Source organism: Silene latifolia, chromosome 5 (assembly GCF_048544455.1).
Source record: "Silene latifolia isolate original U9 population chromosome 5, ASM4854445v1, whole genome shotgun sequence".
NCBI classification, from domain to species: domain Eukaryota; kingdom Viridiplantae; phylum Streptophyta; class Magnoliopsida; order Caryophyllales; family Caryophyllaceae; genus Silene; species Silene latifolia.
The window spans coordinates 14,895,831-14,908,874 of record NC_133530.1 but is presented as its reverse complement, the minus strand read 5'-3'; the positions used below and the strand labels follow the sequence as shown (position 1 = coordinate 14,908,874).

Genomic DNA, 13,044 nt, shown 5'->3' with positions numbered 1-13,044 from the left:
AATTTAGTGCTCAAGTATGAAAGATGAATGAATGAAAGCTTCATACATTGCTTTTTATAGATTAAGATTCGAAAAGCATCAAACAAAGTCTTTCCACTAAGTTAATATACTGAACAGATAAGCACAAATCCGAAAAGATAAAAAATACGAGTAATATTCTGTTATCGAATTTTATCTTTTATCTTTTTTTTTTCTTTTTAGAATCAAAGATAGGAAAAGAACCATACTAAAGATGCCATTTGTATTAAAACTAGGTTTGTGACCCGTGAAATTCACGGGTTTATCTATTTTAGTTTTGATATTTTTATCGTATTGTTAATATTTGTTCGAACAATTAGTTGTTGATACATTTAACAATATATAGTCTTGAAATACATAAAAATTAGTTAGTTAATACCTTATTTCTTTGACAACTTTGACTTAATTTTTTAAATCGAATCCTGCAAGTGACAATGTGGTAGTTACTAATTTTGAGAAACTTGAAAACAGAGCAATAACAAAAACGACTTATTATATATACGTATGTTTTACTCCGCAATATAATAAAGTGAGTTTTTTAAATATTAAAAGTTGAAACCATCCATATATAATAAATTTCGTATGGAAAAATCTTCAATGACGTCTTATAAAGTTGTAATCTCAATATCTCAGTATAGTCATCTCCAAATTATTTTCAGACTCTCCATCAACCCTCCCATTGAAATATCTTAGAAGTCTTATCACCACGTGCATGCTTCAAATATTAATTACATCCGAAAAAACATTTATTATATCGATTGAAAAATATTAGATACGATTCAATGGTATGATCGGTATCTACTCCACGTATGTATTACGAATTAAATTTTCATTTCAATTGCGCAATAATCTAAAAAACTATATTCCCTAAATCCGAATTCCAAAAGGTTCATAAAATTTTTTAAGTTCCTTATTACTATTTCAAGAATTTGATCCATCTCTTATTATACTTATATCCACGATCCTATATAAAAATGAAAATAGTATTAAAGACTCTAAAATAATCTATTCCGGTTTTGAAAAAAAAATAAACTTAAAAATATACGGATTAGAATTTAGAAACCATACTATTTAATATTTATCTGAAGGTTCACTTTTGCTTCCTTTTAGTAAGCTTCCTTTTAGTACATGCCCTGATAATAGTTCAAATGAAATGAGAAAGAAAAATATATGTTAGAGATGATTATACTCATGAATACAAAAATACAAATTCAAATAGGTTGATCGGAAAAGCATAATAGTAAAATTACACAAAAATATACGCTTAATAACAAATTTAAAGAAATATTATAAGATCTCCATTTTCAAATCAACGATCATCTTATAATGGTTAAAAAGGCATAAACCACTTAAAAAGGTAAATTAAATTTTATACAAAAACAATCAAAAGGTGGGAGTTGAAAAAAACTTAAATTGGGAGAGGAAATGACATAATTAAAATGATTAATTATTATCATGATGGTTCAAAAAGTAAATTGTGAAATTTTAAAGATTTTCCATTCAATTATTTGTAGTTATCTATTTATCATTAATTAGGAGAGTAGGTTTTTTTTAGGAAATTATGAGAGTAAGTTTTATGTATTATTCCTGTTTTGACAAAAAAAAAACACATAAACTTAAAAACATACGAAGTAGAATTTAGAAATCATACTATTTAATATTTACCCGGAGATTCAGTTTCGCTTCCTTTTATTACATGCCTAGATAATAGTTCATATAAAATGAAAAAGAACAATATATGTTATAGATGATTATACTCGTGAATACAAAAATACAAATTCAAATAGGTTGATCGGGAAAGTATAATAGTAAAATTACACCACAATATACGTTTAATAACAAATTAAAAGAAATATTATAAGATCTCTATTTTGAGATAACAATCATCCGTTACTTATCAGTTTCTACCTTACGTTTTTTTACCTTTAATTTTACCTCAGTTTCGTGCCTTTTCTATTTCTTCCCTCTTCAAATTACTCACGTGATGGTTTGCCTTATCTGCATTCATATACGTTTTATGATGCTTTAAAGTTATATAAAAAATACATTGCCCAAAAGATAAAACATCAACCTGGCAAAAACTTGACAAACGAATCAAAACATTGTCAAATGTAAGTCACTTAAATTAAACCAAATGGAAAACATGAATTCAAATATAAAGCAAACGGTTCATAAAACCAACAACATAACAAATTAAAATATACTTTATTGGACACAAGAACAACAACAACAACAACAACAACAACAACAATACTCAACAATAATACTCGACAATAATATTCAATATACTCAATATAATCAATATAATCAAAAAAATAAATTAAACCATAAAATACAATCCACAACTTAGAAACTCATGACAAATGGGTATATTTTAAATAAATAAAGTGAATAGAAACTTTTATAGGTTTTATAGTCATTACACAACCATAAATTCCCATATTTTAATTTAAGTTGTAATTTATTTTGTGGTATTATTAAATTAGATAATTGATTGCCAAGCACCTCAAGAGATGAATTAAATAGCGGACAAAATGTTAGTGAAAATTATGGGTGTTGAGTAATATAAGGAGTTTTAATAGAATTATTAACATATTATATTACAAAAATTAATTAAATAATAAAACTTTTAATTAATTTGGTGTGTGTTAAGTATGATGAAGGGTTTTAATCAATTTATTTCCATGTTTAATTAAAAAAAATTAAATAGGAAAATGTTAATAATGGTAGGTGTTCAGTAATATGAAGAGGTTTAATTAATTTATTAATAGGTTTATTACAAAAATTTTAAAAACAATGAATTAAATAGGAAAATGTTAATAATGGTGAGTGTTTAGTAATATGAAGAGGTTTAATTAATTCCTTAACATGTTTTATTACAAAAATTTCAATTTCAATTATAAATTATGAAATTTATTAACATGTTTTATTACAAAAATTTCAATTAAAATGACAATATTAATTATAAATTATGAAATTTTATGTAAATTTATAAGGGCTATATAAATTTTGGAAGACAATATATTTAATATACAAAATTAATTTAATAATAATGATAATATCCTTTAGTATTATAGATATACATGAATTAAATTAATTTATAGATAAATGATTTAAATTAATGTCATGTAATAATAAATTGATAGTCCATGTCACATTAATTTGCCATGTCACATTAGAAATATGCAACATCACATTTAAATATGTCACGTCACATTAAATTTTAATCTAGGTGGCTTTTTGGATCCTACGTGGCTTTGTCTAGGTGGCGTTTATTTGTCATTTTAGGGTAGTTTTTTAATTATATTTTATAGATATTGTTCTCTTATTCTTCAAAATCATTTAAGAAAACCTTAAAAAAGTGAAAATAGTATTCTAAAATACTAGTTTAAAGATCATAAATGCAGTCAATAAATACCTAGTCAAAACATATTAATTAAAAATCATCTAAACAAACACTTGTCCAACTGATCTGACCCGAACAACTAGATTCGTACCTGATCTGACCCAAATTGAGGATCTAAACTTGAGCTGCCCAATATGACTTGTCCTGAATGTTTATTATTGCACACTTATCATCATTGCTAAAAAACTTGATATTAACTTAACCCAAAATATGTGCCAAACATGTTTTGTAATAGTTTTAATTAAGTTACTTGGTCGCATATTAGTAGGAAGTACAATCGAGCCGCTCATTTCATGGCTCATTCATGTATTTTGGGTGGACGTAATTTCTTTGATGCTTGGACTATTCCTTATAGCATCGCGGATATTGCGAAAGCCGATTTAATAGCAAGTCCGTAATCCCGGTTTGGAGTTTTTCAAAAAAAATAAAATAAAAAAAACGATTTGTCAAACACAAAATTAATTCGAGCTGAATTGACACAAATCGCGCCCAGCATAATTGACCCGTTTGTCAAGACTACGCATTTGGTTCAAAACATGATCAAACATAACTTACTTGTCATTGTCAAAACCTTACATACTCACTCCAACAAGAATAATATGCATGTATAAATAGGATGCCAAGCTATATATTGAATAATCATCTCATCAACAAATTAATAAAGAGAAATACTCTAAACACTTCATTCAAAAAAGCCAAGAGCAAGAACATAATTTAATCCACACATAATGCATCGTGGAAAAAGAATGGCTGTTTTGGCAGGGTGCAACTATGCTGGCCGGGGATCGTCTGAGTTGAAAGGGTGCATCAACGACGTTGTCTCTATGAAAAAGGTGCTCATTTCGTGTTTCGGGTTCAAAGAAAATGACATTGTGCTCCTAACCGATAATGAAGCAGCCTTAGAGAAGAAGCCTACAGGTGCTAACATTAAGAAAGCGCTCGAGCGAATGATTAAGCAAGCTGAAGACGGTGATCTCCTCGTCTTTCACTTTAGTGGTCATGGCACGTTGCTACGAGATAAGAACCATGGTGCTATTGTTCCTACTGATTTCAATATCATCACAGGTTATTTTTATTTTTATTTTTTATTATTAAATTAACTTGCACATATCCTTTAACGGAAAATTGACGTAGTATTGTTAGTTTTGTACGGAGTACACGATATTTTCCATGTTTGATTATACATAACATGTCATTTTTGACAGTATAAGAAATTTCAATTGAGCAAAACCTCTACTCCGAAATTCAGAATCAGCCAATTGTCGACCGAAGATTTTTTTTTTTTTTTTTTTTTTTTTTTTTTTTTTATTTCGAAAACCTCAAATCAACCGATCTTAAATTTACGAATAACCATTTTTGTTTTATCAAATTATAGATATCACGACGGAGCCGACAATATTTTTTAAAAGAAATAGGCCACTTCCGATACTGGTTTACGATTTATACTCAATTGAAGATTTTAGAACGTGAAGAAACCCAAAGTTCCACATGTGAGGGTTGTCTCACATTGATAAAAGAGGAGAAGAATTACCACTTTATAAGGCAAGCGGCTACTCCCTCTATTGCCAATTGATTTTAGAGTGAAACCCTCTTGGACCTAAGTTGCGGACTCTTTCTCCTCCGTTTGGGTGCGGTTCAGGCCCGTTGTTGAATTTAACATGGTATCAGAGACCATGGCTAAAGACCTGGGTTTCATGGGCCAAAGTTTGCAGTCAGACGAGCAAAGTTGCTCAGTTGAATTTGTCCAGTCTGTGTGAAAAGTGGGCCTCACATGTGAGCACATGTGAGGGAGAGTGTGAAGAAACCCAAAGTTCCACATGTGAGGGTTGTCCCACATTGATAAAAGAGGAGAAGAAGTACCACTTTATAAGGCAAGCGGCTACTCCCTCTATTGCCAATTGGTTTTAGAGTGGAACCCTCTTGGACCTAAGTTGTGGACTCTTTCTCCTCCGTTTGGGGTACTGGGCCATGTTGAATGAATTTGTCTAGTCTGTGTGAAAAATGGGCCTCACATGTGTGGGGGAGTGTGAAGAAACCCAAAGTTCTACATTGATAGAAGAGGAGAAGAATTACCACTTTATAAGGCAAGCGGCTACTCCCTCTATTGACAATTGGTTTTAGAGTAGAACCCTTTTGGACCTAAGTTATGGACTCTTTCTCCTCCGTTTGGGTGCGGCCCAGGCCCATTGTTGAATTTAACAGAACGATCAAACCTTAAAAGTTTCATATGCAGAATGACATAATTTAGGAGTAACACGTGAATTTCAATATACTTTTTATCTCCGCAACACTCCATTATTTTTTTGAAGGGTAGCCGACATAAACTCAGATGATACAGTATCTGCAATAGCTTCAGGAAACGATTCGACCCACACACGGGTTGAATAATCGATCGGAGCATAAAATTAGGTCTATATATGCATATGAATTAGGTCTTTTTTTGGGACTAAGGGATGAGATCTTGTTCTTTTGAATTGAAAAAGACTAAACTAAACTAAATTTTATAGACTTAAATAGTTCATAATATTATTATTTTTTTTTTTTTCAGATATGGACTTTAGGCAGCTAGTAGACATGATACATCACAAAGCAACCTTCACAATCCTAGCGGATTCATGTCATAGTGGAGGCCTAATCTACCAAGAAAAAGAGCAAATCGGACCGTCCACGATTCCAGCAAAGGCCGTAACAAACTCTTGTAAGCCCAAGTGCATCCCCATCGAGGACATCGAAAACATGTTCCAGCAAAACACAGGCCTTTATAATCTAAACATCGGAGATTTCATGACACTATATTTCAGGGACGATGCTAGCGTGAGCTTTCAGCCCAACTTTCAGCCAAACTTTCGCTTTGGCTTTAAGCCTGGCAAAGTTTACGATAATGGAATTTTACTTAGCGCCTGCCAAAATAATGAGTCGGCATTAGATGATCCAAATAGCAAGCCCCCCCATGGGATGTTTAGCTACGCGGTTATGACCGTGTTGGAAAATTCAGGTCAGGTCGTCAGTAATAGACGGCTCGTCGTGCTGACTAGGAAATTTTTAGAAGGGCAAGGGATTGACACTCAGCATCCCTGTTTGTACTCCAGTGATGTGAACGCTTATGCTACTTTCTTGCAGCAACGCCAAGCAAACCCTAACTGAATCAATCTGTCCAGTTTATCACGGCCGATGTCATCATCATCCATTATATAGATGAATATCCGGTGTAAAAACCCTATTATATAAGTAATAAAAATATTGATGACGTGATAATAATTAATTAGTAAATTAAAAATTAATAATAAATATGAAATAAAAATAAAAGTTTGAATGTTTGTCAACGACTCCGTTTTTGCATTATTCTTTTCGTGTCTATCTTCTAATGTAAGAAAATTGAGTAAAGGGTAGATTAATGACCTCAACTATCGTTTATTTTTCCGTTAAGGATCTCAACAATGAAATTTTCCAGTTAAGGCACTCAACCCAAATTTTTAACAATTTCCCTTAAACTCAACCGCACTAATCCTATACTTCTCATTTAATTAAAAAAAAAAAATCAAACCTTATAAAACTGGTTCAACACTTTCCTAGAAATTGACAGATAATTTGTCTTCAGTTCTCTAGCTTCTCCAAACAGTGCCGAATCTAGAATTTACGGAATGGAGGTGTTTTAACGATATAATCTATGCAACATTGATAAGATCATAAGAATATTATACTACTTACTACTCCGTACTAAACAATACACACAAACAAGTACCCAATCACTCAACATAACATAAGGAAATTAAAAATTACTACTTTTCACACCTTCAAAACAATCAAAACAACAAACTTTAGCATATCGTAATTAACTAATTATTGTGTGAGACGGTGTCACATTATAAGGCGGTTCATTTGTATAAAAATTATTGTTTAATTGATAGTAATAAATGAACGAAATTTTATAGAAAAGGATCGTCTCACTATGTGAAATCATCTCATTCTAAAATTTGTGTTAATGTAATAATTGTTATGAATCCATAAGAGTCGAGATTTCAGAACGCACAACAATTTACCATCCAATGAAGGCCAAAACTAAGCTTTACACTTATTACTGCAAATTCCAACAAAAAATCTCCATATTCACCAACATACTACATCATATAATGTAAACCTCCAAACAAATCGCCACTACTACATCATATGATGTAAATTCCCAAACAAATCACCAATATACTACATACCTTGATGAAGACGGAAAATTAGAGCCAACGATAGTAAGTGTTGACAGTTTGTCTACCCTGTTGTTGCTGTGGAGTTGATAAATTGAAAATTTAGGGAAGATGAGATATTGAAATAGGATTCAACTGGTCAAGGAAGGAGGAATTGGAGAGGTATGGTTTGCAATTTATTACTCTATGGGTTTATGTGGATTCTGGGTAACTATTTTAATTTTTTCAATCTCAAATTAACTAGTTTTAAACCGTGCAAAATTGCACGGGTATGTATTTGGACCAGTATTAATGTTTTTGGATGTATATTTGTTTTTGCATTTCAATTGCACTTATCTAGTTGGTCTAAATCTACGATGTACATAATTTATGTTTAAATTTGTTACAAACACGTGTTCACATACACTGGTTTATAAGAAAATAACGTAATTATTAGAGAATATTAGAATAGAATATTATATAGGATAGGATATTAGGAAATATATTATTATGTGGAAAGATAATATTATGGTTATCAAAATATTATCATTTAGGATATTTAGGAATATTCTTGGAGTATCCTCCAAGACGGTCTACTATATAATGTAAACCGATTCATTAATAATGATCACGTCATTCAGTTATATCTCTCCTCTATTATTAACAGTAATCTACTCTTGTAAATAAAAATTGCATACATAAAAAAATTTACATCCGGATAAAAGAAATATAATCTAATATAATCAACTTTAACATATATATGTAAATTTGCGTTTTATGTTCGATCCCGTATGTAAATGTTATTCCTTCTTGAAATTATATAATTTTATTATTATGTAATTTTGTTTTAAAAATTATGTAATTCAATTTCATTTACTCGCATTTGTAATTCATTTTGTGTATATGCTATTAATTTTATTTACACGGAATGTATAAAATTATTTCATAATATTAATTCATAGAATTTTTTCATAATATTATTTCATAGAATTTGTTGTAAGACGGAATTTATCGCATGTTTAAAAAGACGGAAATGTGAAGAAATAAATACATTGCACACTCACGGGTCTCACCATAACATGAATTTTCAACAAAAAAAACTGCATTAATGACGTGGCGCGCTGAGGATTGAATATTGTCTTTTGTATTAATATAGATAAGATGGGGGTGAGGGTTCACCCCATCACCCCCTTAAATCCGCCCCTGTCTCCAAACCTCTCATTCTTTGTCTGAGACTCATCTTTAGCTAACAGTCCTGTTGGGTTCCTTTGATTGATGATAACATGCCCATTTAATGTGTGCCTTCTTAGTTTACCTTTTCGGGATTTATGGTTAAATCAAGCTTGGATTAAGAAGTGTTGAGTTGTTGATCATCCTATTGTATTGAGTCCTAGGCGTCATCTAATATACAAGTCAGAAAGTAAAGTATTTTAAAGTAATAGAAACAGTCAAGACCACTGTTACTTTCACAAGTAACAGCAGCCTGGACCGTTGCCTCAATTCGTAACACTTGAACACTTTCTTATCTTTCAAAAGCCATTTACGTGTCTTATATTTTGAAAGATAACTTTCAGATTTTTACAAGGATTTGGCCTTCTAGAAAAAGTGGTTTGAATAATTATCATTTCAAATTGTTTCCCCTTTGTGCAAATTTGACTCTTTTGTCTTTCATAAAACAAGGTTTGCTTTTTGCCATTTTTGTGAAATCTTGTCATCATGTGACTTGTTTTCCCTTCTTTGTTTTCTGAAATTGCATGATCTCTTTTGGATAATTTCAAACACTCTTTCTCTCTTTTGCCTTTTGAATAAGAACCTTCTTTGGTGCAAGTTTGGGAAGTTGTTGAGACTCATCACATGTGATGGTCTTTGACCCTCAAAACCCTAACAACTCCCTTGCTCATCCTCTCTATAAAAGGCGTGCCTCATCCTCTCATAACTTCAAGACTTTTTCTGAGATTTAATCTAAGTTTGCAAATTATTTTTTAAAGCTTAAAACCTAGTCTTTACTTTGCAAAGCTTTTAAAAGTCTTCAAGTGTTACAATCATGGCTACTGTTACTTTAATATACTAGACTCTCTCACTTATGAATTGTTGATCTTGTAAAGTTGTCCACCTCAATTCTTTTTAAGAATAAGTTAGTGGAAGCTTGATCCTTATAACATTCTTAGTATGTGTGTAGTGTTTAAGACGGAGTAGTCTTCAACTATTTGGCAACCGGAGTAGGTTGCGAGTTGGCTTGTTCTAGAACGGAGTAGTTCTTGAACTTGTGTCACAACCGGAGTAGGTTGTTGCCTTTTTATTGTACGGGTTTTTAGTAGTCGGAGTAGATCACTAAAATAAATCAATAAAAAGTAGATTGGACGTAGGCACTTGAGTTCTTGCCGAACCAATTCAAAAATCTCGTGTTTGATCTTCTTTGTTTTATTCCGCTGCTCTTTATTTTGTTTGCTTTGCTTTGCTTAACTTTCAAGTAACAGATTCCATATATTTGTCACATTTGGTCTCATCTGTATCTCCATAAACGAGATAAATAGCTACAATGAACAGTTGTTACTTTCATACTTCAGCAAACACTCATTTTAATACTCGTTTAATCTTGCAATATTATTCGAAGTATTCTCTCATCTCTTTCGTTCATACAACTCACTTTAAATTAATAAAGTTGAAGTTAAAATTTTTTAAATAGTACCTAATTCACCCCCTACCTCTCTTAGGTACTTGAATCCATAAACTCAACAATTGATATCAGAGCCTCGTGCTCTTGATCGAGGCTAATCGCCTTAGAGTTTGATTCGTGGGTAATGGATTCCGAGAAACACTCCAAGATTCCGGTCTTTACCAGTTCGAATTTTGGATGGTGGAAACTCAAAATGGAACATTACATCAAAAGCATAGACTATCAATGGTGGAACATCATCCAAAATGGACCTCTTGTTATTGAGGAAACCGATATCTTAAACGGTTTCTCCAAACGAAAGAGGAAAGAAATTACAATGAAAATGACTTCAAACTTGCCGAAAAGAACTCCAAAGCAATGTCGATTCTTCAACGTTGTGTTGGTGAGGGGGAAGTTAGTCGAATCTCTGGATGTCCTACGGCAAAATCTATTTGGGATTTCCTTGTACTTGCCTATGAAGGGACGTCCCAAATAAGAAAACACCGTGTTGACCTACTCATGCAACAATATGAGATGTTTAGAATGTCAAAGGACGAGTCCATAAATAATTTCTCTTCACGTTTTTCTTGTATTATTAATGAGCTTAAGAGTCTAGGAAGGAATTTCGAGTCCGAGGACATCATTCGAAAAATCTTTCGTAGTCTAACCTCTAAGTGGCAACCCAAGGTCACCGCCATAAAGGAAGCTAAAGACTTGTCAACCCTATCTCTTCATGAACTAATGGGATCACTAATGGCTCACGAGTTTAATCTCGACAAGCATTCTAGTGAGTCCTCAAAGGGAAAGAGTCTCGCCCTCACATCCTCTCCAAGTGATGGAGAAGATGAGGAGGAAGACGAGTTTGCTATGTTCACAAGGAATCTAGCCGGGTTAGTCAATGGTCAAGGAAACAAAAGATTCACTTATAATTACTCGAAAAAACGCTTTCCTAAGAAACGACCTAACTCCACCGTGGGATGCTTTAAATGTGGTGATAAAACTCACCAAATTAAAGAATGTCCCAAGTGGGATGATATCAAATCAAAGGAAAGAAGAGAAAAGGTTAAAAAGGACTATAAACATAGAGTCATGAGTGCCATTTGGGGAATGTCCGACTCCGAGGAAGATGAGGAACTCATCGAGGAGGAACTAGAGGCTAAAATGTGTCTTACAAATCATCTTAAAGAAAAAGTCTCAAAAACCTCAAAAAAAGAACACTTAAGATGCCTCATGGCTAATCCCGATGATTCCGAATCTGATTCTGACAACGAGGTAAATCATCTAAAGGCCAAGGATAGAACTTACTCGAAAGAGAAAGTATGTAAGCTTCTTGACCAACTTTTTAATAAGTGTCGGTTTCAAAATGATAAGCTTGAGGTGATGCAAAATGAGATTGAGGAAATTGCTCAAGAGAACTTTAATCTTAAAAATGAACTAAAAGCAATAGACAGCGTCACTGTCACCTCTGAAGCTTATGATGAAGTTAAAAGAGTCAACAAGTTAAACAAACATTTGACTAAAGAACTAGAGCGTCTTAGGATGACTCCCACGGACGTCTCTGACCTTGAAAATGTCAACACTACCTTGGTGATGCAAGTTTCCTCACTAACCAAGGAACGTGATGCTCTTTTGGAGGACAAAGATGCTCTCGAAAATGAAGTCTATGACCTTGTGGTTGAGATTGTAGACCTAAGAGAAACAAAGAATGCTGGGATCGTTGCTTCTGACAAACACTTAGACAAGTCCAAAGAGAAAATTGAATGTTTGGTCAATGAAAACAAGTGTCTAAAAGATGAGGTAGCGTGTCTTAAGAAAAAAATAGAGGTTCTTCATGAAAGGCTTACCTTTCTTCAAAAGGGTATGCCCGAATGTAGCACCTCTAGATCTACTCCTCATCATAGATCCGATGAATTCGTTGATCTAAGCAAACGTCTTGATGAGATGACATCTAAGTATGAAGAGTCCAAAGAAAAGGTCGGATATCTCGTGTCAAAACTCAACAACCACACCCATGACTTCATAGTTGAGAAAAGGTTGTCTTTAGAAAGTGTAAACAATGATGAACTCAAGAGGGAAAAAGAAAAGAATTTGCATCTCCTCTCAAGAGTCAATGACTTGACCAATGAACTTGTAAAAGCCAAAAACATCACTGAAAAATGGGAAGGAAGTCAAACCGTGTTAAACTTTCTCACAAGTCAAACCGAGAGATGTAACAAAGTTGCTGGTTTGGGCTTCAAATGGAACAATGACGACCGTTGCATCCAGAGGCCTAAAACTGATTTTAGAAGAAGGAAATACGTGGGTCTTCCCGAGTACATTATTTGCAACTATTGTGGTAAGAATGGTCATGTCTTCAATGGTTGTAGAAAAAGATTTGAGGACATTAACAAGAACATCAAAGTAATAAAGCAAATATGGATTAGGAAAGACACCGTAAGATATGTTGATCACAAAAGGGGACCCAAGTTTGTTTGGGTTCCTAAACTCAAAATCTAATCTTGTGTAGGGCTTGGTGAGAGGTGGCCGCAATTGGTACTTGGATAGTGGATGCTCTCGTCACATGACGGGTGATAGAAGCCAATTCCTCTCACTTAAAGCATAAAATTGTGGCACGGTAAGGTTTGGTGACAACAAGAAAGGTGAAGTAATTGGCATTGGAAAGGTTGGTAAGTCACCATTACTTTGTGTCGACAACGTGCGGCTTGTCAAAGGTTTGAAGCATAATCTCCTTACATTTTCAAAACACACACGTGGTAACCCTCTACTTTATTAATATGTACTCCCTCAGT

General features: G+C 32.9%; 1 protein-coding gene across 1 annotated transcript; it reads left to right on the top strand.

The window, feature by feature from the left end:
* Positions 1 to 4,053: 4,053 nt before the first annotated feature.
* LOC141656810 (metacaspase-9-like) lies at positions 4,054 to 6,676 on the top strand. Its single transcript, XM_074463866.1, has 2 exons — positions 4,054 to 4,489; positions 5,973 to 6,676. Exons 1-2 carry the CDS (start codon positions 4,153 to 4,155, stop codon positions 6,566 to 6,568), a joined length of 933 nt encoding a protein of 310 aa, XP_074319967.1. The 5' UTR covers positions 4,054 to 4,152; the 3' UTR covers positions 6,569 to 6,676.
* Positions 6,677 to 13,044: the final 6,368 nt, after the last annotated feature.

Excerpts from the sequence above, each read along its gene's own strand:
- LOC141656810 (XM_074463866.1), top strand. The coding sequence starts at position 4,153 with ATGCATCGTGGAAAAAGAATGGCTGTTTTGGCAGGGTGCAACTATGCT. Across the intron at positions 4,490-5,972 it reads TGATTTCAATATCATCACAG|ATATGGACTTTAGGCAGCTA; the intron begins GTTATTTTTATT and ends TTTTTTTTTCAG.